Source organism: Phaethon lepturus, unplaced genomic scaffold (genome assembly GCF_000687285.1).
Source record: "Phaethon lepturus isolate BGI_N335 unplaced genomic scaffold, ASM68728v1 scaffold875, whole genome shotgun sequence".
NCBI lineage: Eukaryota > Metazoa > Chordata > Aves > Phaethontiformes > Phaethontidae > Phaethon > Phaethon lepturus.
In genome coordinates, this window is record NW_010541043.1 from 59,559 (window position 1) to 86,768 (window position 27,210).

General features: G+C 37.2%; 1 protein-coding gene across 1 annotated transcript in view; it reads right to left on the reverse strand.

Moving 5' to 3' along the window:
- Nucleotides 1-27,210, reverse strand: part of GPHN (gephyrin) — a gene marked incomplete at its 3' end in the record, with an annotated part of 180,068 nt that overhangs the window by 46,819 nt on the left and 106,039 nt on the right. The window contains exon 8 of the mRNA XM_010287600.1: nt 23,073-23,207. Within this exon, the coding sequence (XP_010285902.1) occupies nt 23,073-23,207 (135 nt within the window). The remainder of the gene's footprint in view (nt 1-23,072; nt 23,208-27,210) is intronic.

Genomic DNA, 27,210 nt, shown 5'->3' on the forward strand with positions numbered 1-27,210 from the left:
AATTTTCATGCATGTTTTCAGTGTAATTTTATTTTAAAAATCTGGATGGCTTTCTAAACTTTTGGTGGAATCTGGGATATTCTGCAGAATTCCAATGTTTCCTACATATTTCCAATGGCCTCTGAATTTAATCTGGAAAGTACGCCTTTGCAATTCATTCTGGAACAAAGGTTCCACCTTAATAGTATACACATTTGTGCAATAGCATTTCATTTTCACTTATGGGGCCGGCCACCAGATACTATATGCTCCCCCTCCCACAGCATTCAATACATTGGCCACATTGTAGGAGTATTAACAACTTACATCTAAACTCCTTTCCAAAAGTAGTATGGAATAGATGAAAATTCTTTTAAACATGAACTATTAACAGATCCCTCAGTATTTTCTTTCCAATTGCCCAGTATTTAGTAAGGATTTGTTCTATTCTTTGATCAGTCATTTGTATAATGACTTTTGAAATGTTGCCTTATCTAAAACATCCATTATTACAGCATGAACCAGAGTGGCAGTGACAAAGCAGCTGATTTTAGTTATATGTTATTATGCTTGCAATGTGTCCTGCTTGTTTTAAGAAACTTAAAGGGCATATGCAGAATATATGGAACATTTCTTAGTTCACAATCTGACTTCCTTACTTACATTGCATAGGGTGAGGCCACAAAATAACAGATAAAGTGGCACAGAGGAACAGGACAATTGCATGACAAGTAATTTGTCATGGTTAATATGGTCACAGCTTTTCAGTTGAAACCTTTCCCCATGTGACATTCTGTGAAATAATGTATGATTAGAACACCTTTTTTGTAGTACAAAGATTCATGGCATAATTTTTTTCTGGCTTTATATTTATTCACTAGTACTAAATAATGAATTTAAGAGGAGTCTAAAATAAAGGAACTTGCTTTGTCTTGATTATGACTATAAATTTGAGATACCACCAAATCTAAAATATCACACAGTTTATTCCCCCCAAAACTGGTATTCTTAAAGATTTGCCAGGGAAAAGATACAGTCCTTTAATCAAATTTATTGTATAGAAAGCTGCAATACATTAGCAGCTCAATTTCCTTGTATTTGACCTGCAAAAGATTGTAAATTTAGAGACTTCTATTTGACAATGAGCAGAAATCAACTTTATGTCAGATACATAGCTGGATATGCAAAAGCATCCCAAAGGGGTAAAAATTATCAAATCATTATCATTAGCAAAATTATCTTGCACTATATAACCACAGTGGATTATGCATTAGAAAGATAGTGCTGAGAACGACAACAGTCATAGTATATGGAAGACACAAACAGGACATGAATCTAAAGGAATTATTCTGAGAATCTTCACTGGATGGATGTGCAAAGAGATAAATGGTTATTAACTTTCACATCTGTTATGCTCACAACTGTCCCCTTTTTCTAATTTTCATTATACATTAAATTATGCAGCTTAAATTCTCTTCTATAGAACTAATTGCTGAAAAGCTGATCTTAATTTATGAGGTGAACTACTAAACACAAGGTACTGCTGCCTGTATTGTTATGTTGAATTCGACTTGCTTTATTAAATATTTCTGTGAAAAATGGGCAACTTTATAGGGGTATCATGACTGATATGCTAGATTCTAATCCTTTTCTCAAGTTTTTTTTTAATTAAAGAACAAAACTGATGCATAAGAAATATGGTGCAGAATTTTTTTGTATCAGTATGCTAAAAAAGCAAGCAACAAAATTTGCATAACTGGCATTCAACCAAATATTAACTTATTTTGTGAGATAAAATAGCGACCCAAAAAGATTAAAGGCAAAGACAGAGGTACATGTGAACCTACATGCTTTTGGGTTACCTTATATCAGCCATAGTTTTCAGTTCAGGTAAGGCTGTCAATCACTGACAGAAGATATTTTTATCCTTTAAATTAAGAGTATCTATTTTATTTGCTGATAAGTTTAATATTCAGGAAACTTTTAGATATCCAACCTCAGTTTTGGAAAGTGATTGTTTTAGTTGCTGTAAAGCCAAGCAGTTTAGTTAGCGTTCATTAAAATGTAGTAGGATATTCTTCTAAACAAACCCTGTCAATTATGTCAGGTTTCTCACATACATTAAAATGAAACCCCAGCTAGAAAAGAAAGAAAACACAAAGGGAGAAAGAGAGAGAGAAAGGAAAAAGATGGGGATGAGAGGACAAACCAATCAGATTTGGTGTTACCAGCCAGTGGAAGTTTTAAAAAAAACAGATCACCGAGTGAAATCGTACATTTACTCGGAGAGAGCATCCTTTGACATTGCCTTCTAGGTGATCTCTGAGCTCCTCCAGCTTTCGATGGAGCTACATGTAAACATCAGAAAATGAATTTAAAGAGCAACCTGTTCTCTTGTCACCTTTTTTATTTTCCTTGGTTTTGTGTGTTGTTTTTTTTAAAAATAAATCATAGCATAACACATTTCTCACTGCCTCTGGCAAAACACTTCAAGACATCAAAGTGCTTTGAACAACACAGACATACAAGCTCAGTAAACTGGGAAATGGGGAACAAGATATTTTTTGCTAGATTAACGTGGCTCTTCTTTTCAGTACAGGAAAAAAAAGAAAAATCAAGGGACAGATCATTCTAAAGCTACTGAATCTCTGCTACATTGTTCATTTATTTTTTTATTTGCTTGTTTATTGGAAAGGCTGTGTTCTAGAATTTATTTCCATCAAAAATAACTTTTTAGACGTAAATTTTCATGTTTGGGAACCTCAATTAAGATTTCCCATTTTCTATAAGGATATTCATATAAGATTTTGCGTCTAAATATGTGTTTTGGGTTGTGAAATTAAATCCTGGGCATCAAATACAAAAATAATAATCCTAAATTAGGTGTCAGTGGGTGCTCATAAAAATAATAGGTGAATCCCAGCACCTTAATAAGCTACATCTTCTGCATATGTATATGCATTACGCATCTGGAATTGTATGTGTTGACCCATTAAAATGCACAGGTCACAGGAATTACAAACACAATTTTCAAAAACAGCAGAGGAACTGTGGCTGTTTTGTATTTTCCTCCATGTGAATTCAGTGGTCCTGAATGTCTTCCACTGAAACAGTGCCTCGTTCATATACAGTGCTCTTCTCATCTACACTTTTACTAAAACCTCTTCCCAAAACACAAGTTGAAAAGACAAAGCCTCACAGACAGTGAGGAATGCTACAGATGCCTCCAGCTATAACTTGTATAAACAAATAGCAACTGTCGTCTTTTTCTACGCGGAGATCAATTTAAATGGTGTCATTACTGGAAAGAGGTGCATAACTCATCCTTCCCCTCCCCTTCTTTATGCTCAGTGAAGTAACATTTTCACAAAGAGCAGCTGTAGAGCAGTGTTAGAGAACAGAGAAGATGGCTTGTCCTGGAACAAAGGCAATACACTCATATACAAAACCAAAACAAAAGATCAAAAACCAAGAAGGCAGGAAAGGCAAGGAGAGTGCAGAAGAAAAATGAAATAATTAGCGCTTGAGAAAGTGCTAAAAGGAAATAGAGTGGGAAAAAAAGTGAAAAATTGGATGGCTGAAAAAGAGGCAACTCTTGAGCTGGAACCTTAACAGAATGGCCTGGACTGCACATGATCAGCGTCTTGGTATAGATGTGTTTTAAACCATTTATTAGAGTGTAACACTATGCATGGTGGGTACTGATTTAGATATCTGCCTGTTCTTTTAAGTGCTCTAAATATTTGAGTATGTTTGTACAAACACAAAAAACTTAGAAGGGACTAATTATTAGCAAAACAGTGGCTCCGTTCTTATTAGCCTGACATGAATCTCTCTCTCATTTCCTCTTTATTTACTCTGATTTTTTCTGATTTAAAGGCTAGATATACATGAAATATTCAACTCTCTTGTAAGAGTCTTTTGCAGATTTAAATGCAAAAAGTGTGAGCACTATAAAAGTTTAATTATGTTTCAAGATGGGAAGCAGTAGTCTGAAGATGAGTAAGTCACTTCTCCATGTAACAGAGACAACGAACAACACAGATCAGAGAAGTGGTTTAATCATGATCACCAAATTACAGGCACTTCAAGAAAGTTGTTACTATCTCTTATTTGTGGTGACATTCAAGGGTAACTAACTGGCAGCCTGCCTTCACTAGGTTGTTCTATGTGTAGCACAGAAACAAACAAAATGTGACCCAACAGCAATAAGAATACTGAAATAAAAATGATGGGATGGTGAGAAATGGAAAAGCCCCTTCCCTCCCTCCCCTCACCTCCCCCTTCAAAAGGAAAAGTGTAGGCTATAGAAGAAAACTTGCAAAATAAATGTTAGAAACATATTTACTTTGAGGGATCCAACTCTACTAGCAACTCCTTTGCTTTCATCCGGCCGTCTAATTTGCTACAATGGGGGAAGATGGGTAAAAAAGACAGAAGAATAAAGAAAAAGTGAACTTAAAAAAATTTCCACACAATCAGTTAGCAGTACATGCAAGACATCAATTTGACTCTCTGAGACACCTCTAGAGGACAAAGACACAGACTCTAATTTCTGGAATAAATGATGCTTTACCATGGCATTTTAAACTTGCTTTGTTGATAATTTTTATTTCAATATATTACCAATCTGGCACATATGTTGCATGCTGAATTCACTAACATTTTTGAAAGAATACATGTTACTTATCTGATTTGGATATGAAGAACAATGAAGTCCTAAAACTCTAACTGAAGAAAATGACACCCTATACCTTCTACAAATCATATGATCATAGTATGCTATAACTGGGAGTATCAGGCCTGGCAAGTACCATGATTGATACCTGACAGAACGCAATACAGATTCCTATTGACCCAGGCCTAGAGATTTTAGCCACTGCTATCAAGATTCCCAGTTAAAAATTATGCTGCCCAACCAGAAAATTTTAATGCCAGACCAACATTAGATTTTTATTTTAAATATAGCATGTACACAACCTCTCCCCCAACATTTCCTACCTGGTTACTTTTCCTTTATTACATACTTTTTTTCACGGAAGATGCAGAGCATGGAAGAAGTAAATGAGCTCAAAAGGCTTCATATTGTTAGAGGCATGTAAAATAAAACATTCATTTACAGCAAAAGTTCTTTTCAGAATTGCTGAATCCAGTAAATAAACCTCTTTTACTGATAAATTAAACTTGTGTTGTGTCATCTGAAGTAGAGAGGAAGGAGACAATAAAAATTACTTTAGGGATATCGCTCTAGTCTGAGTTTAAAGTTTTTATTATCTGATGGTTGTTTCACAGCTTATGTAAAACAAAGTCCCACACAACTGAGGTGAACCACTGCCTTTTCTTTAAGAAATCTCAGCAAGGAAGCCAAATACAGCTATGCTTTATGCTCTCCGGAGCACACTAGCAAAAGCTAGTTAAATTAGCAAAAGGCTAGTTAGACTGCTCTGTTTGTTTTTACCTGACCCATGGAAAATAGAGAAGTTTATATTCAAAACACAGTCAACTGAATGTTTTTTTTCATTTGCACTTGATTCTCAAGAAAATAATGCAACTAAGCAATATACTAGAGATTTAAATATTTAGTTCTGATAGGATGTCCACTAGCAAAATACACTGCAAACATTTATATAAATTGTTGCTTTCCTTCCCTGGTCTTATGGCATTAAAATAGTATCTCTTTTGAACTCTCAAGTGAAACACCCACATTAGTGAATTCATGGGACTCCAAGGAAATCTCCAAGCAATTCTAGTATACTGACCAAGAAAAATTTGTCATTCTTAAATACAATATGTTTCCTTTAGGAGACAGATTCAACTAAAATATAGGCAGTTGTAAACTAGTTGCTATATTTTTTCTAATTAAAAAAAAAAAAAAGATGTCTCAAGAGGGAAAAAAGATCCTTATTTGAAAAGAAAACAACAGGAGTTAGAGCAGATACTTGGTCCAATATCCTGGTTGAGATATTACCAGTCCCAGACAATAAAAATAATCAAGTAGAACTCCAATTCACGTTACTAATTTGAAACTTTATTTAATTTTGTTTTGAAAAATGAGAAATAAGAAAAAGTAAATGCTGATAATCTCACATAATGACATGGAACTAGGACATGAAGAAAAATGCTACATACCGCAGAAACTTGGGGAAACGTTGTAAGTGACAGCAACATGCACTGCCCTTCGGGGAAAAAGTTTTTCTTCTACCACTTACCAATGTGGGTATTGTGGCTGCTCAAGTTGCGCTGAAGATTTAGGATTCAGTCAGAAATGAGATCGGAGATATGACAGGTGCATATAACTAACAGTGTTTACGCTTTCTTTCTTCAAAATATATAGAGGAATACATACGCAATGTATACATTGCGAGCAATAAAATTATAAATGCTTGAAAATATAAACTACAAACAGATAGCCTAAGGTCAACTCTTGTTTTACATCCATGGCACAGGTAATATACATGATGACACGTTTTCTACAGGAACTTTCCACAATGCAACTTGGATGCCTCTCAAGGGATGGATCAGAGTGATATAAGTATTGCACAAACTATACCACATCTGTTCTGGGAAATAAATAGGACATTACCAAGAAGGCAAGGGACAGTAGGAATAAAATCCCCATCTTCTTTTCATGGCAAATGCCACAGAAAGGAATTCAGGTATATCCTTATCTCTCTCTGGTCAACTCCTGTATGATGTTCTAGAAGCTGACTGATAAACTAGTATTTCAGATAATGGCATGGATTATACACTCCTTGTTTTTCAGAAACTCAGCTAGGCACAAGAACCCCATCATAGATGAACACTTGTAGCTAGAAAAGATTAGAAGGAAAGATGTGCACATAAGTGTTCTAAATCAAAATATGTATACTTCTGTACCCATCAGTCACTTGTGTGATCTAGAAATGAGTCCTTTGATTTTTGTATTACCCATTTGTAAAATGAAATCAATACTTCCAAGCAAAACATAGGACTAATAAAAAGAACCTCAACAGTCACATTGAAAACAAATCTTTCCATGTCAGGTTTTATGATTTTTTTTTTTTAATACCACAACACAAGCTAAATGGGTGGATTAAAGATGAGGCAGGAGCAACACTAAGTAGTTATTGGCAAAATGTTACCTGAAAGTCGTGGCGGTTTTGGAACATTCTGAAGGAGAATGCAGTTACTCAGTGTAATGAAGGAAGAAAGGTGTGGTGTAGGGAGCATTCCAGGAAACTGGCAGGTTATAATGCACTGACAAGTGAAGATAAATGCATTATATTTATATCCTTTTCTTATTCACAAGGGAATAACAGTAGGAGTTAATAGCTGAAGATTAGCCACAAGTGTCCCTATCTTGATAACTAACGAACAAGGTAGAAGTCACAACGGGAGTAGAATGAGATATGAAGCCAGTGGAAGAAAACTTAGGAAGCAGGAAAACCAGAACTAAACCATGAACAGAGGAGTGTTCAAATATGCTTAATGGACTTGTTAGAAGATGAATGAAAGACTGAGGTACCAAAGAACAGACACTTCATGTTTTCTAAGCAGAAACCTTGCATATGGTTTCATTAATATTCCTCTACCATCTAAAGAACAGCTCTTGAACAACTGGCTAATCTGAGATTCTAGTTTTGTTGGATTTATTTAAAGGAGGAGTTCCACAACAGGAGAAATAGCCTCAGATACTTAACACTATCCATTTTAGACTCCTTCCCCTTTCTGATTGTCCTGGTTTCAGCCAGGATAGAGCTGGTTTTCTTCACAGAAGCTAGTGTGAGACTATGTTTTGGATTTGGGATGAGAAACTGTTGATAATGTGCTGACGTTTTGGGTTGTTGCTAAGCAGTCAAGGACAGTCCAGCTTCTCGTGCTGGCCTGCCAGCAAGGAGGCTGGGGGTGCACGGGGAGCTGGGAGGGGACACAACCAGGACAGCTGACCCAGACTGGCCAAAGAGATAGTCCCTACCATACGACGTCATGCCCAGTACGTAAACTGGAGTTGGCCGGGGGGCAGAAATCGCTGCTCGGGGACGGGCTGTCGATCACGGGGTGGTGAGCAATTCCTGTATTGGGCATCACTTGTTCTTGTACATTCCTTTGTTGGTATTATTATTGTTGTTTCTTTCTCTCTTTCTGTCCTATTAAACTGTGTTTATCTCAACCCACGAGTTTTTTTTTCTAATTCTCTCCCCCGTCCCACTGCGGGAGGGGGAGTGAGTGAGCGGCTGCGTGGTGCTTAGTTGCCAGCTGGGGCTAATCCACGACACTGATCACTGAACCATTAAGGTTGGAAAAGACATTCAAGATCATCAAATCTATCTGTCAGCCCAACACCATCATGCCCACTAAACCATGTCCTGAAGTGTCACATCTACACATTTTTTGAATGCCTCCAGTGATGGCGACTCCACCACCTCCCTGGGCAGCCTCTTCCAATGCTTGACCACTCTCTCAGTAAAGAATTTTTTCCTAATACCCACTCTAAACCTTCCCTGGTGCAACTTGAGGCCATTTCCTCTCGTCCTATCACTAGTTACTTGGGAGAAGAGACCAACACCCACCTCACCACAACCCCCTGTCAGGTAGTTGTAGAGAGCGATAAGGTCTCCCCTCAGCCTCCTCCTTCTCCAGACTGAACAACCCCAGTTCCCTCAGCCGCTTCTCATAAGACTTGTTCTCCAGACCCCTCACCAGCTTCATTGCCCTTCTCTGGACACGCTCCAGCAACTCAATGTCCTTCTTGTAGTAAGGGGCTAATACACCCTGTTCTTGCCTCTCTAAAGTTTCCCTACTTACTGCTTCCGACAAAGAAATTGGAATTTTGCAGGACCTAAAGCTTTCAGAAATGTGTTTTCACATCCACATTCACCAAAAAGCCAAACCTCTGTTAAGACTTTTTTCCAGAATCCTGGCCAATACATACATGTTTCATAATGACAAAGCCTTTTTGATATAATCAAATCACTTAATTTTGAAACTAAATAAATGCAACACTAGCAATGGAAACTCTTTACAGCAGTGGTGTAAAGAAGTCATTAAGTTTTAAGAAGACGTGAAGTGTTTAAGAAGATGTTAAGTTCCTTATTCAGTGGCCTGGGCATGCTATGTTGGAATCGTGTTAATCAAAACAAGACATTATACTACACAGCATCCAAGTCAAGTTCAGATTATTTGCTGTACACGTAAGAAAAATGTAACTGTTCTCCCACTTGACCACTACCACAGAGATCAATGATGTACGGTGAATAAAGAAAACTATTAATACTACTTGTGGAATGTTACATCACTGGGTCTGCAAATAAATGTTTTTGCACGTCGTATGTGTTATCCCACATATCACTGACAACTGCACTGACAAACATTTTCTGTCTTCTTAGACAAAAATAGTCCCTATTACTTTCTAGCCATGGCTTCTTGTTATTGCACCTAACTAAAATTTCCCTTGTGCTCCTAACCTAGTTGCCTTAAGGGCAACCCAGGCATGGGTTAAATGGTGTGAATATCCTCTACTGAATCCTAAATCATGAAAATTGCTTGCATCATATCTGTCAATGTGACTACACATACTGTTAATAAATATTTATGAAGTTGCTCCTTTCTAAAGCAGGTTTTTGGATGTGAAACAGTGACATTCCCAAGTTTGCACATGCTATGAGAAAAGACGACCTCCCTTGTTTTTCCAGTTTTATCTGCCATTACTTCCTTCCAGTTACTGTTTAATCTCAAAATGCAGGGCATCATGGTAAGAAAAGAATGACCACTTTTGGAAATCTACAGCCAAACTGTGCATATGATGCTCCTACTTTGGACCACTTCCTTCAGCAGAATTCCACAATATACTCCAAATCTGTGGTTTTTTTTTTGTCCCCAAGGGCTGTTCAACTGACCAAGGCAAAATATGGAAGAACAACAATGGGATATACCTCTCTCAAGTTCAATGTAGCTTAAAGAGATGTTCTATGATTCAGTGAAAAGGTCGGTGGATTTATAAAAACATTAAAATGATCTTAAAGATAAATACATTGAGAAGACAAAAACATTAAATACTTACAGAAGAGAAACTAAATATGAATCATAATATATTCAAACAGCCCGCCCCCCCAGTGAAGGGGCTTTGAAAGAATACGATATATTAAGTACAGGGATATTTAGGAGCCGTCAGCAATGTGTTATCAAAGACTTGGAGATTCCTGAAGTTGATATAGTGCATTCAACTACAGAAGAAGGGGGTCCAGTTGATAAAGAGAAACCATAGAAGCTATACTATGCATATTATTACACCATTCTGTTCCAGAAAAATGTTCTTGAGATCTCACACAAATTCTCACAGAACTCAAATTAAAGGAGAAACGTATCTCAAAAGTATAACCCAACTGGCAATGATTCTACATCAGCTGGCCAGGAACAAAAAACTTTATGTACTGGCCAGATCACATAAGGGAAGTGAATCCAAAGGAGATTAAATCTTTTGAAGATGGAAAATGCTTTTTCTGACCCTTAGCAATGTTTGTCAAAGTTCATAGTACACAACAAACCGCAGGTAAGTGAAGGACAGTCTCATCCAGAAGAAAGGAATAAACTGTAAATATTCCATGGTTGGCAAGAAGTAATTTTAATTAGTGAAGTAATTACACACTGCTTGTCAACAAATTTGACATTGGGGACTGTGACTGCCAACATCCAAATATTATATAAAAAAATACTGATATGGGTGGTATTTTTTACAACCCATACTTGCCTGATCAACAGTGGAAAATTCTGATACAGAAATCTGAACTCCAACTAGAATTCTATTCTCTAGTAAGAACAATGCTCTACATCAAGTGAGCAGTTTCTACTGCTAATAAGGAGCTTAATATATTTTTAATATTGCAGTAAATAAATTTCTTTTAAGTTAAAAAAGGCATTATGTATAACTTTTACATTCATGCATGAAAAATAGACTTGCACTTGAAGTTATTTTTACTTCTGCAGTTTTAGGCCATACAAACACCAATTAGATGGGGCTTCCTAATTAAATCGGGAGTACTTTCAAACAAAGGGAATACAGGCTCCTATACCAGTCATACATTCTCAACCAGTAAACCTATGCATGCCTATGCATTACACTGCAGTATGGCATAAATGTTTTATTAGGTTGCTGCACTTCTTGAAAATAGTAAACCTACAAAAGCATAATGTACAAAAATGCTCATGAATGCCAATAAAACATCATTATCATACCATTACAAATTTTGTTCACAACACCCACTTTAAAAAAATTTTTTAATTTTTTTTATTTTTAAATGGGCACTCCTCACACTGTTCCATGTGCAGATGAGGGAATAAACACAGTGAGGTGGACCAATCAGTGGTGAAAAGTAATGCAATTTTCTTGCAGTTCTGGAGTTTAGTACATTAACAGCATCACTAGATCAGTGCTCTGTTAACACACATAATGGCAAAGAGAATGTAACCATGTCCTTATTCAGGAGATTTGGTAATACACTGTTTTTTTTACACCAACATGTGGCAGCCCATTTCTTTAAAGTATCTACTGACTTCAGTGAAATTTACTGGTCAGAAATCAAATCTAAAAGTTGGTAGGTAAAATGCACGCCAGGGCAAAATAGACTACAATAAATAGAAACGCTACATATTATGCGACTATTTCTTAGTGACTTATTGTCCTAAATCTCATTTAAACTGGAGCTCTGGGCAGATGAGAATTGGATCCTTACTTTCACTATGCAGTTAACAAAACACACAGGCTTTATGTTGCCCAAGACATGAAGACATTACAAACGATGAATAACAAAACCGAATGGCTACTCTTGGCAGAGGCATGCCCAGCCCAACGGGAGGAACGGTACAGAAATCGCACAAAGGGCTCCCGCTGATTCTAAAGAACGCTGGTGATCAGAAGGCTTGACTAGCCTGCACAGAGCTGTGCGCGATCGAGACCAGATTGCTCCAAGCAAACTGAGACTAAGTTCAATATTTTATGCTTCACTTTATGACACAGGGGATACATATGCACAAATATATAGGGACCAAGTTTTACAGTCGTGTTGCCAGACACAGCTTGTCTCAGACCTTTCAGTTGCACAACTCTCCTGCCACACAGCTGAAGTTCCCCAAACCCTTCTACCCAACTCAAGGCTACCTTTCTGCCAGTTCTGCCTGACCGTAGCCCTATCTTTTCTCACAAAACTATTGCTGCCTCCAATCTACTTCCTACTCTTCTCCAAACCACTTTAAGCCTTGCAGCCTCATCGCTCAAAAGCCACAAATACTGCTTTGCTCCATACCAGATCTCTACATCCAATTTCTCCTCAATTCAGTACTTTCAATCCTGTGATTTCAGCCCTGCTTTGAACATTTTGTCACTGGCTGCTGGCATATTTTGCTACCTGCCTATGCCTGAAGCCTCATTTATTCTCTGGCTTTCCCCACAATGGAAAGCAGAATTTGCACCTCATGTTCCTGGTAGAGCTTTTAAAAAAAACAAAACATCTGTCGCATATATGAGAAATCTGCCTTGGCAAGCAGGGAAGAAGCTCATATTTAAGGAAAAATAAAAACATGGTAAGTCCTAGGTGGTGAAGTTTTGAATTCTTTGTATATACCTTTCCCAAACTGACAATTTAGTTCTGAACGTGCTGCTCTTTTGCCTGGTTGTCCTAAGCTGAACTGAAGTTCTACAAGCTGCAGCATACATAGGGCTGTTCATATTTCAGTGGAGGACAATGTCCTTTAAACATTTTTATACACTAAGCTAGCTCCTATCAAAGATACCTTGGTGGTCACGGTGAAAGCTGTTCCATCAATGAAAGTCACTTAGAAGTGACACGATGGCGGAACAGGTAGGCTATAAAGCAAACCAGCCAAGAGATTTGCTCTCTTTGACCACTTTTAGCAGCAAAATTAAGGGAGAGATGTTTGCATTTGGGCTCAGTGTAACAAGGAAGATCCCATCTTTCTGAAAACAGGTGGGCCAGTGGGACTTTAAAGGGAAGAGTAAACTTTTTTGAGGACAAGTGCATTTAAGGTTTGTTCTCAAATATCTGCAATATCCCGCACTTTATCCTTTCGACTAGGCAGGGCTGTGTTTGGAAAATCTGTGTAAAGCTTGTCACATGTATTTCCTCACATCTGTGAATCCTGAAGAGTTCAACTGTGAAAGAGAAGCTGAAAGGTTGGCAAGGATACTGGGAAAGGGTGTATCCATTAAAGCTACAGGAAACACATAATTAAAGCAGTGAGAGGATTAACCTCAAGAGGATGAAGATAAGGTGGAAAGATATGGGATTCAATTCGCTTCGCAGAAGCTTAAAACAATATGACCTTTAAGTGGATAGATACTAAACAATAACCTGGGAAGTGACAAAGGTCAATCTTTGTCCACACTGAGGGTGCTGTTGAATGAAACCATCGTCCAAGGAGGCTGCCTGGGAACTTCATAAAGCAAACAAAGTGTTGCAAAGAATCGCCATGCCGACACATAGAAGTCCTTGCTCAAAGGCGTTCCTCACATTTTGAAAAACTATATTTAAAAAAAAAAAAAGCAGTCTTAATAAATAAAATGTAATGAATGATACAAATTTGAAAGAGAGATTGCCAACAGTTGGTTTGAAATCTTGCCAAACTTGTTACTATTTCTTATGGGATGATTTCCATAAATCTACTGTAAGGCATTCAAGCAGGAGGCAGTTTCCAACATAGTCGTTGGAGAGAAGTATGTTCCAAATGTAAGCGCTTTGAATTTTTCACCTTACAGTTCCATAATTTGTGATAGACTTTTCCTGTAAATACATTCCTATAGCCACCACTATTGCTGTTTTAAATAAAAAGCTCTTTACTGAAATACATGCAGGTTTCAGTAAATGTGTTTATCACTAAATGCCTACAGAAATTCTTGTCCAAGAATATGCAATGCTACTGTGAAAGTGATCAGAAATAGATAAATAACCACTTCCTTTCTTTTCAAACAAGCAAATAAAACTGTTCAAGCCTAACTGAAGAAGTAAAATTTTACCCTATTCATAAATGCTCTTTTTAAAATTATCTCCTTTTAAAGAGATAAAATGTATTTTGCCTTTTAATATGAAACTAAATTGGTGAGCAAAATAGAGCCAATTCATTTCAGACATTAAAGATAGATTTTGAGTGTAATAAATATAGGGATTCATTTGAATCATTGTCATTACTATTAATCATCTGAACATATGGCAACACCTAACCCTGAGGTATGTGTGAATGACATAATGTCTTCATAGTCACACAATTTTGAGCTCACATTTTAACATGTCATCAGAATTTTGTCTTGATTTGGGTTGCTACAGTTTATTAATTTTACAAAGGCCGAAATGTAAAAAAATTAAATACTCTTTTCTTACACAATGTCTTCAAGGAACAAACAAAACTAGTTAAACTGATTGCTGATGTTCAAAATGGGACAATTCCCTGGAGCATTACAGTGCCTTCTCCCTTTTCCTGTTGCACGCAGAAAATTAAAACAGGGAAAACAAAGATCAATACTTTACTAAACAAAAAGTGGCACAACTAAATAAGAATTTTCTCAAACACAGGCAATGCACTTGGCACATACTATATTCTCCTTGCAGATCTGGAATACAGAGTTGGATAAGCATTGACCCAAGCCTTACATGTATTACAAAATAAAGGGCTTCCAACACACATTGTGAGAAAGGAGGTAGTTAGAGGGGTAAACAGACAAAGAAGTTGAATTTCACAGGATGAACTGTATTAACAAATTTAGAGTGGCTGTTTATGAGGAGGCTGGACAAAGGATTGTGACAACTGTCCTTTGGATTCTAAAAACCATTACCTTTTCCATCATCTTTGTTTTCTCATTTCCTAGTACTGTTTGTTGATGCTAAGTGATTGTTACCATTTAACAGGACTATGTAATGGTACAGACTTGGTATGTTAGGGATTACAAGAACGTTTTCCAACCTTTCTGGATACATTGGCTTTAGGGCTTACCTCATCTTGTTGCTTAATGACTACTGTTCATTTGAGGTACTCTAAACCGTCATTTATTGCACTTAGAACAGACAGAGTGTAACTACACCAAAAGTAAAGCAGAATTGACATTTTACAGTCGTGTTTCCAGACACAGCTTGTCTCAGACCTTTCAGTTGCACATATTCCTCTGGTATGGTTGCACAATGCCTAGGCTCAGCTGTGATGAAAGACTATGTGTACACACATATGCACAGATTTTCTTTTTTTTTAAAAAACAATCATCCTGTGGAATAGAGAGGCACAGAATGAGGATTACACACACCAATAGGTATAAGAAAGAGCATGAGGCCACATACTAAGTAGGATGAGTGTTCTCCTTTTCCAGCCAGGAAATAATGCATGGGAACTTGGCAGAAAAATGCTAAAGAGAAAGCATCTTGTACCTTTTTCTCAAAACCTTCTGGGGAAATACTTGCTAAAAATAGCTACAGTTCAAAAACTTGGGTAACCAATATGATGTAAGAATCTATTTAATGAATGAAACTCTCAAATTCTGATAGCAATTGCTCAAAGTTGTAAAAGACAATGTCTTGTCTTTTCTGTCTTGGAAAGACAAGTAGATGAATGACAATATTCACATGTGATGTACTGCTGTGCTGACCTGTAAACGCAAGAGTAACATGACTCTCAGAACTAGCATTTTGTAAAAGAGAAAGCCTATCTGCTTGGGGAAAAAAGATACCAGAAACAAGACTTGGATAGAAAAGAGTATCTTGTAAGCTCCATGCAGAACCAGATGACACACTCATATTCTAGAGTAAATGGTCTATATGAGCCTTGTGTTCAGGCTCAATCTGTTTTTTAGATAAACAACTAACTGCTTGAATAGTTGTTTTTGTTATCACATCAGACAGAAATGACTTTGCAGATTTATACTACAACAAAAATTGCCTAATTGCTTGACTACATGAAGATAGATTTGCTCTCAAATGAGATGTATTTTTAATATGGATGCAATAAACCCAAAGTGAACAGGAACTCAATTCAAATAAGACTGATCTTGAAAAATGTGTTTTTCTGTATCAACGGACAACAGTTTTATCTACCAAGGAAGAAAAATAACCAACTTTCATCAGCCTTTTGGAAAAGTACCATTCTAACTGAAGATACTTTGATAGACAGCCAAAATAAATTCTTGAAATACTTTGACTCTGTTTTCTTGTGTGGAGAAGAACAAAAAATCATGCCAAGAAGGCTACTAGGTCTAGACAGAAAGCCTGGCAGACATGAAAATAGAAGCTACTATTTTGTCTAAGCTAGAAACTGTTAAGTACAAAATAGCGTTAAAGGAATTTAAAACAAGGAGTAAAGATTCCTTAAACATACAAACAGAAAAAATAGAAATGCTATCATTTGAGGTTGGGAAGACAATAATGGTAAACTAGGCAATGAAAAATAATACCTTGCCTGAATTTTGATTAAGACATGATATGGGAACAGAGGCATAGTAATCTATCAGAATTAGTATAAAGCTGTATTACTCTTGATAAGGCAATTGCTCTTTTATACAGGTGAAATGCAGGACAGCAGCATATAGAAGTAAAACCAGAATTGTTGGGAGGGCAAGGAAATTGCTATTTGGAAAGTTAAATATATTTTGCTGAAAGAGGAACAGGCAGAAGAGAAGTGATGAATATAGTTTGCACATGAGTAATGTAGAAACTGACCTTATCTGGTATTTTCAATAATGATTTTGACACAAAACTTAGGAGTGCTTTCAGATAAATATGGGAGGCATCATCATTACAGAATATTGAAGTAATCTCATCAGCAGGTATTTGATAACTTTGAAGATTGCTGTAAAAGAAATGGAGTGAAATTTAACACAAAGTTCTAACTAACAAGCACCTTTGCTACATGGGCAAGGACTTAGCAGTTGGAATTACAAATTAATTGTACAAAACACCAGTAAAATCTCATATAAGCAGATACACAGTTTTAATCACTCCAAGGAAGGTGAAATCTACAAAAAATGCAGGAAATTGCTTTTTAAGGACTCTTTTAAAAGGATGAAAATGAAGGAGTTTGACTTAATTAATAAAAACAAAATCTGAAAGTTTCTATGCATCTCCTCTATAAGTCTACCTGAGGAATGAATACACAATCAAGGAAGGATTGGCCTATTTAAGTTAAAAGGCTGAGAGTGGCACAAAGGCAACTGAGTGCAGACTCACCAATGAGATAGTGAGGTTGTGAAACAAAGGCCGCAAACAGCCATGCAGAGGGGAAAACTATTTTTAGTTTGTCAATCTTAGATGGTATTATATATTACAACATTAAAGAGTGTTAGATATTGCCCAAAATAGGAGAGAAGATCTATGGAACCAGAAAGTGCCGTTTACTTTTAACTCCCTTATTTCCTAATAACCTTTTCAAAGTAGACTTTGCTGTTATTACTTATGATGTATTTGGGGTTTTTTGATATCCCAAGCATACCAAGCTGCTGCTTTCTTAGTTACAATGTCTCACTTCTGAAGCTGTGACTTTTAGTGTTTTTAAGTAACAACAATCAGGGTTTTTAACCAAAATGTAAACTACAAATAAGACTTGTTAGGACTCAATCATCCACATGTTTTGGCAAGACAATACACTTTAAACAATGAGGAAAAAAGGGAATGATTATATGGAAAATATTCTAGTATCTTAATTAGTAATTGATTTGAAAACCACTGCTGCACTGTATTGAGGAGAATGCGGGAGGATACGGTAGACTGACATGTGTGAGTAAGCAGGATTCCTCATCTTAAGGCAACCCTGGCTACCTTCTGCACCAATATACATTCTCTCACCATCTCTTTTCACTAATGTAGCTTTTTGTAATCCTGGAATGTGCGCTGAAAAAAATTAAGAGGAAATAAAGCCCAGAAATAATCCAGAAAACATTGGAATTTTCGGCAGGATCAAATATCTAACTAAGCCTATGTGTCTATAAAGCAAGAAACCCTTGCAGTACTTGGGGTGTGATGTCACCTACCTAAATCATCCTCACAGTCTAAAACACCCTTTCCACTCTTCCATGCTCCTCAACCATATCACAGCTAAACAGCTGTGCTAAAGCACTTGCTATTTACTCAAGCAAATTCCTAGGTAGGAAAAACAATAGCATATGCAAACTTAAAAAAGAAGAAAACTTTAGTTGGCAATTTAGTGTATGCGTAAAAACTTTAAAATACATTCATATTCTTGCCATATTGTTTTCGCCTTGATGACCACCTTAAGAAAAAATAGTAGGAATCAAGATACAAATACAAAATTTAATGCACTCAATGTACACAAAGTATCTACCCTATGGATAAAACTACAGCTTGCCAAATCATATCCTGAACAGCATCTTATTATTAACTAAGAATTTGTTATGCAACTTGATCTTTCTTCTACTGAAAAATACTGAATATTTCTACTGAAAAATTTGTAACAATAATTGATACAACTCTACCTGCTACCACCTGCTAATGTTATTACTTCACATAGTAGCTGTATATTAAAAGTCACTACATTAGGCTGAAAATATAAATCATATTAGGTTGAGCATTAATTTGTAACTCATTTGACTGTGTGGAAAACTTGCACCAATGCGCACATTCAAAATTAAAGCTACGGTTCATGATAGAAGGTGTTCAAAGCATCATTTTTCGTTGGTAGCAAACAAAAGAGATGAGATAAAATATTTTTTGCTGCAGAAATAATTCTCATCAGCCTTTTTTTTTTAAGTTTGATGTATTTTTCTAGGTAAACAGTTAGGAATATTAGGTCTTTAGGTGAATGTCAGCTTATAAGTGATAAAGGTAACAGTCCTTTAGGAGAAGGAGACAGCTACAGAAGTTACAGAAAGTGATCAAATAGAATTAAATGTACTACGCTACAAAGAACGTTTGGATGGAGCGGTGGATAGATGAGATGTCAGGTTTGCTAGAATCTAAAAAACTGAGAAGTAGCTTTGCTTGCTCATTTTAGCTGTAATATAGAGCCTATATACTTTTCTTACGTAGGACTTAAAAGCTATCTATCACAATTACAAATATGCAAGGATGTAACTTAACACCACTGAGGGTTTTATCTGATTCAGTGTAACTAAAAAATGGATAGCTAGGGAAGGGACAGATAACCAGGAAGTGAAGCAGAGAGAGACTTTTTCCTACGCAGAATATAAGGAGTGCTAGGAATGAAGTGGCAAGATGGAAAAAGAAAAAAAAAGCTCTCACCTTAAAAGTACTATAACAAGTTCCTTAGAATCCTTCATGATCAAAGATAACACTGAAAGAAACTCTGCACATTGAAGTGGAAGAACTGAACATCAGTGAGACTGATGATCTTGCAGAGTGAAATACTTTGAATGCCTCTTGTCACTGAAATGTATTCCTTGTGATAACTTAAAACCTGTCTTTGGTCTTCTATATCTGCTTCATTTGACTTTGACACAAACATTGCCAAAAATTAAATATTGATTACGTCATTTATGTATGGGAGAAGTGAAGACTTCAACTTGAAAGCTGTAATTTTCTTTTATACTAATATCATCTCCCTAAGAGTAGGACCAAATTAGAAGTTTGAAGGAATGACACAGTCATTTGCTCTGGATACATTTTTTTAAGTTCTCTGAAGTTATAAATCTAAAGTTTTATACTGTAAGTTTTAAAAAAGCCCTGAGAGTCAACATTAATGCAAACATTAAAAAATTTCTCCATATTTGTAAAAGGTATTTTACACTAGGTAGTCTATTGCTTTTGTATCTGAAAAGAACACTGCATTTAACTTCATGAAAATGCCAACCACAAACATACACAAAAATATATTAAGATGTTAGAATCTGAACAGCTACTGGAAATGAAAAGAAAAACTTGTAAGCCACACTGTATCATTCTAAACTTTTGTCATGTGAGTATTCAGCATATTCATCTAACCTTGTTGAGAAAGCAGTAAAACTTTAAAAAGACCAAAACTATATTGTAGGAGATAAAAGCATCTGTCACAATCACTATCAACTTTATGGCTGAATGACTGAAAAAGGGAGGACTGTTAGTGCAGTTTTCCCCTGAGTAAAACTTAGATTGCTTCTATATCTGAATCCATCTGCTATAAATATGGTTTAAACACTCTTTGAGCTGCAGTAGATTTTGCTTGAAACTCAAATGCAATTTAGAGAACAAGGAAGGAGTTCTACAGAGATTTATTAAAAGCTAACAAAACCAAGTTTGCTTAGTTTTGGGGGTGTACTTAATGACAGACAGAGTAGTCCCAATGGAAATTTGTCTTGAGGAGTTCTGACCTCCCAAGAGGCTACAGTGAAAAATATAATTACTCCTTTTATCAGGAAATTAAACTTTTGAGGACTGATTGAAATATACAGGTTCAAACTCAAAATTCAGCATTTACTACTTTGTTAGAAGCAGAGATTTTCAGAAAACATGGAAGATAAAGTGTAAACAGTAAAGCAAATTTAAAACTAAATGTTGTATTTTGTCTACATGATCTGTGTGTGTATATAAACATTAGGTTTTCCAAAATATGATTATGAAAAGGCAAAGACAACTTCTAACAGGTCAATTAGGAGTAGTAGTAATGCATTCTCCCATACCTTCTCTCCAATACCCCCATGCATTTAGTAACCTGCTACTTACATTCATTCAAGAGAGGTGCTCCCGTCATTGCAGAAGCTTGATTTTTTTCTGAGACACACACACAACTTTCTGCTCTTCAGCAAATTCAGTAAGAGAGATGTAAGGGTTTACGTACATTTAGGACAAAAAAAATACAACAAGAAAATGGTACAACAAAATAAACTGGAATATGTAGCTTACAAAGATATCTAGTGCCACTAGCTCTATGGCTAGACCACCACTCTAAACAATATGTATAATCAAAGAAAACGAAATTGGGTTTTTTTTTCTGCAACTTCCTTTCCTTTGTTTCATTTCATACATGTTTTGGAGCCCTGAAATGAACTCCTAAACCCGCAAATGAGAATATTGAAAAGATACACACTTGCAGGTTAAAGAAGAAAAAAAATAAACCACCCTGGAGTATCAACTGGATGCTGAAGTACAATTTATCTTTATTCTCACTACTGTGTGGATCAAGAAGTCCAGTCTAAGTTTAATTCATATTGCATTACTAGAAAGCCAGGATCCAGAAGGAAAAACACAGAAAGTGAAGACAGTTAGACATATTAACAATCTTGAAGAATATGAATGAACCATATTTCTTGACAAATTCAGATGACGTTTGAGAACTTGTGGGTACTGAAAAGGGTTGAACAAAAAGACAATGAGTAGGGTTTTTTTTGGTTTTTTTTTTTTAAGTAATAAGTAAAATGAACCAAGAGCTCTCTAAGTGGCAAAGAAGCTTATATTTTTGTGCAAAATCCAATGTCTAGGTAATAGGAACAGATGGGATCATTCTTCAAGTTTATTTTCCAGTTGGGCTGTCCTAGATCATGTACCACCCACTTTCAAAAGACATCACAGAAAAGCTAGACTAGATAGACGTTGCATGGCAACTGCTGTTATACAAGTGGTGTGGTCTCACACATTTTGAACAAAATCTGATTTTGCAGTAATACATGAAAAACAGGGCTTCACATGAAATACCAAAGCATGATCCAATTATGATAAGAGCTCATCTTAACTAATCTCCCAAAGAAGAGTTTCAGATTTTTAATCTGTTTCAAAGTTCTTGTAGTTTCCTTTGGTAATCTTTGAAGGTAGTCTAGAGGAGTGCATTCTGCTTCACAACAGATAAGCTGTATTCCTTTATCTCATTGTGAGAAACTTCCTCAAAATATATATGCTTCATCTAGAACTATTTCTTAGCAGTACTGTCTCTGTTTTTATGCCTAGTCTCCTTTGGTTTTCTTCGGACATTTTTGTTTGGTCAACAGGCATAAAACTCAGTGCGATTTCTCTGTTTCATATTGCTCTTCTGCTCTGAGTGTTCTAATGTAATGAGCTCTGAGTTTTTATTTTTAAGCCATTAGACAAGTGACAATTTTTTAGCAAAAAAAGGAAGGAGCCGCTTGCAGATAGAATTACTGAACATCTTTGTAAGAAAAGTAGACTATATAATGAAGTTCCACTATGCTGTCCATTAGACTAATTTTGATTCTATTACGGTAAAGGTAAGTACTGCATAAAACAATCCCATAGGCTAAACCAAAACATTTCTATGGGTGGTTGCCAATAAATCTTGTTTGCTGACAGAAAAGAATGAGACAGCAGGAAAGAAGAACTAGCAGATGCTGGCAAGCACTTTAGCAAGCAGAATAATCTTCAAGGATCACAAATTAGATGACGAAGAATGTTATTGTTTGCCATCTGCTATGGGTCTATTAGTATGTCAGCATCTGGTGCTGCAGAAAGATCTTTGTGATGTGAACGCAGAAACCAAATTCAGACGTAGTTTTCTTCTGCTGAAGGGAATCCTGCCGAAGGTAAACATTACAGGCCTTGCCACTGGTCAATTCACTTAGTTTTTGATGTATGCTATTCAAAGTTTGATAAAAAGAGAACATAATAGAGCTCACCTCAATGATTGAATAGTATAGCGTAATCAGTAGAACGGAATAATAATCCCACAAGGTTGGCATTAAAACTTTCTTTCTATTCAATTTAGGCTGTTTTTTGTTCCCAAATGTCAGGCAGCAAATATCTCAGTTTGAGAAAAACCAGTTGGTTTGAAAGTATCTTAAACAGAACAATAATAAAGTGGGGCACAGAACTGCCCCAGCCCAGGCTAGAAATTTGCACATACATTTTGTCGACAAAATACTACTTCCTTACTGTTGTTACTCAGTGGCAGGATTATCTATGTTCCTGGGGATATTAAAGACATTCAAGGTGTTAACAATTTCATATTCATATTACAAGAGATAACATGAAACTTCAGTAACCATAATGTGTTGGTGGACTCACGTATTAAACTGTGAAATAGTACACATGGAATGAACTATACTGTCTTTCATTTATCTATTGAATGATACAACCCTTGCATGCAAACCAACCTTGTTCAGCAGAGGCAATACATTAATCTGACAGATCATACATCTGAGGACGGAGCTTGCAAGGCATAAGTGTACTTACTTTTGGTGTTGGGCAGGATGCAGTGGAGAGACGAGAGGTGGCCTGGGCACGAGGAGATTCTGAAGGAGTAGTACTGAGAGAGGCTGTATCACGTGGGAGCACCTGAACACCTCGAGAGATGATGGAATCTGGAATCTTAAAAAGAAGAGAGATGAAATTAATACTAAAATATATACTGTATTTAAACCTTACTCAAAACCTTACATCAAAACTACCACACCCCTCAGTTTGCATACCTCCTCGTATGCAGTGCTGGCAATGGTTAATGGCATGTTGTCATAATTTCAGTAACAAATACCTAACAAATACCTTACATATTTATGTAAGATCATATTCTAACTGAAGTAGCATAGAACATACTATTTGTCCTGAAAAACCTATGAATCAGACATACTACAACAGGAAATATTAAGAAAGTAATGTTTTTCCTCTTAAGCCTCTGTTTCAAACCCAACAATGACCAACAGTGATTTCTACTGTGGCAGGAAGGGAGGCAGACTTCCCATTCTCTAACTAGGGGATGATATTCTGAACAGAAAACTATTTATTAGCAATGACTGAACCTCTCTGAAGAAATACCCTTCATTCTGTGTACTGAAGACTTTATTTCAGCTACAAAAATTCTTGATGTAAGGTTTGTGCTGCAAAAGCTACAGGCCTCTGGAGGGAGTACAGGCAAAAGCACTAGAAAACACCAGTCAAAGCCAACACTTGGTTTAGAATGCATTCTGAAGGGAAAAATAAAAATTCAATCTTTTTTTTTTCCCCCCACGTAACGTATTACAAGGCCAGCTAGGAAAGCATATGCCCCTGATGAACATGACTGGCTAATTGGTAAGAATCGACAAGAAGAAGACTGAGGTACTCAATGAATTCTTTGCCTCAGTCTTCACTGGCAACCTCTCTTTCCACACCTCTCAAGTGGATAGACCACAAGACAGGGACTGGAGGAACAAAGTCCTTCCCACTGTAAGAGAAGATCAGGTTCGAGACCACCTGAGGAACCGAAACATGCACAAGTCTATGGGACCTGACAAGGTGCATCCCAGAGTCCTGAGGGAATTGGATGATGAGTCAGCAAGCCACTCTCCATCTTATTTGAAAAGTCATGGCAGTCCCTGGTAACTGGAAAACGGGAAACATTGCACCCTGTTTAAAAAGGGTCAAAAGGAGAACCCTGGGAACTACTCACCTGTCAGCCTCACCACTGTGCCTGGGAAGATCCTAGAACAGCTCCTCCTAGAAGCTATAGCTAAGGCACATGGAGCACAATCACCTCCCGGTGATCTGAGACAGCCAGCATGGCTTCACCAAGGGCAAGTCCTGCCTGACCAACATAGTGGCCTTCTATGATGGACTGACTACATCAGCAGACAAAGGAAGAGCTACGGATGTCGTGCATCTGGACTTCTAAGGCCTCTGACAATGTCCCTCACAACACCCTTCTCTCTAAGTTGGAGAGATACGGATTTGATGGGTGGGCTGTTCAGTGGATGAGGAATTGATTGGATGGTCGCACCCAGAGGGTAGTGGGCAACGGCTCAATGTCCAGATGGAGATCAGTGACGAGTGGTGTCCCTCAGGGGTCTGTGTTGGGACCAGTACTCTTTAATGACTTTATCAGTTCCATAGATAATGGGATTGAGTGCACCCTCAGCAAGTTTGCTGATGACACCAAGCTGAGTGGTGCGGTTGACACCCTGCCTGAGGGACGGGATGCCATCCAGAGGGACCTGGACAAGATCGAGGAATGGGCCCATGTGAACCTCATGAGGTTCAACAAGGCCAAAAGCAGAGTCCTGCACCTGGGCCGGGGCAATCCCTGGTATCAGTACAGGCTGGGGGATGAAGGGATTGAGAGCAGCCCTGCCAAGAAGGATTTGGGGGTGCTGGTGGATGAAAAGCTGGACAAGAGCCAGCAATGTGCACTTGCAGCCCAGAAGGCCAACCGTATCCTGGGCTGCATCAAAAGAAGCATGGCCAGCAGGTCAAGAGAGGTTATTCTTCCTCTCTACTCCACTCTGCTGAGACCCCACCTGCAGTACTGTGTCCAGCTCTGGAGCCCTCAGCACAGCAAAGACATGAACCTGTTGGAGAAGGTCCAGAGGAGGGACGCAAAAATTACCAGAGGGATGGAACACCTCTCCTACGAGGACAGGCTGAGGGAGTTGGGGTTGTTCAGCCTGGAGAAGAGAAGGCTCTGGGGAGACCTTATTGCAGCCTTCCAGTACTTAAAGGAGGCCCTAGAGGAAAAATGGGGACAGACTTTTTAGCAGGGCCTGTAGCAATAGGACAAGGGGTAACGTTTTTAAACTAAAAGAGGATAGATTTAGACTAGATCCAAGGAAGAAATTTTTAACCATGAGGGTGGTGAAACACTGGCACAGGTTGCCTAGAGAGGTGGTAGAAGCCCCATCCCTGGAAACATTCCAGGTCAGGTTGGACAAAGCTCTGAGCAACCTGATCTAGTTGAAGATGTCCCTGCTCATTGCAGGGAGGTTGGGCTAGATGACCGTTAAAGGTCCCTTCCAATCCAAACTATTCTGTGATTCTATTCTATGATTCTATTTCCAAGCTGCAATTTTAGGTACAGATTCTTTAGCTGGTATTATTAAGCCCCTTAAATAAATGGAATGACACCAACTTACAACAGTGGAAAAGTGGTCTTATTTTCAGTTATAAAAGTGAATCTATTATTATTTTTTATCTGCTGTCTCTTCTGTTCATTTTTATCACCAGTTCCAAAGCAAAGAGGTAGAAGAATGAACTTAAGATTAAAGCTTTTCTTAGCTTTAATATACTGAGTCTTAGAAAGTCTGTTGCTTCTTATTACTGCAGCATTTGGGCCCAGTCATGCAGATATCACACTGGCTTTATAACTGACTAGATTGCTAGTTTAACATAATGATTAATTTTTTATTTTTTGTGTAAAATGGTAAGACATACAAATGATAAATACCTCAAATCAGACAACTGATCTCTAACATTAGTCCTACAACACAAAATGCCGTAGATATTCTGCTATAACACATTCTACAAAGGCTTATCCTTTTTTTTCCCCATGATTTTAGCCTCTTCCTTTTTAAGAGGCAGCACTTCTACCAGATCAGATTGCTTTTACTTCCTGCAATTCACTTTTCTATCACAACAGACAAGAAAATGTAGAAATTTAGAACTTTGAAGGAATATATATGAACATATTTTAAGATCTAAATGGAGATGCAGAATGTCTTAGCTCACTCTGATGTTCAAGTTTCAAGAGAACCACCAAAAGAATCCCTGTGTTTGGGTGAAATGCCAGTAGCCAACAAAAAAAGGAAGCAAGAACTGAAGATCCAGTGACAAGCCAAACTGCTAACATTGGACATTTCTAGCCAGGATTTTTTTTTTTAAATGGAGATGCTGTACCCAGTCTGCATCTAGGCATTTTGAGCATTCTTGCCTTGTAAGGCTTTAGGGCAAATAGAAGACATTGGAAAGTACCTCCTTCCAGGAATGAGCTTGAATCCTAGCTTTTAAAATCTGTTACATCCTTAGGACCAGTGTCAGGATATTAAGACAGCTTTGTTGCTTGTCTTTGTGCAGTTAGTATGACCAATCTTAAGACTTAAGTGACTAAATACTGCTTTTTTATGTCATTTTTTTCCCTTCAACTTCCTTGGTTCCCATCTGTAAATAATGACTATGTCTAACTTAGCAACCTTGACTTACAGATACTGGTTTATACCTAGGGCATCTTATTTCACCATAAACCCTCCTCCACACGTTAAAGCTTCTCATGTTTATAGCCTGTTTATAAGTTGTGTGGAAACAGATCTTGTTCTCAGTGTGACATCAACTGCCTGTTTTCTGCTCTACGTCTGTGTTTCTAGACTGACAGTATTTTTTACCTGTCAATTTCTGTCAGCATTTAAAAACCCCAACTTTCCTCAGAGGATCTTTCAAGGCTAAGTAACTTCTGCTGCAATTTCTACTATAAATTACGAAGTCAGCAGAGTTTCTCTTCGCTATGGACAATTATGCTGGGGATATCCTCATCTTAGAGATGTGCTACAAATACAGGTAAACAGGGATAATGATATTTTGATCATGCAAACAGTTTGTAGTCAGAAATACTATTTCCCTTCTGTTCTCTTTC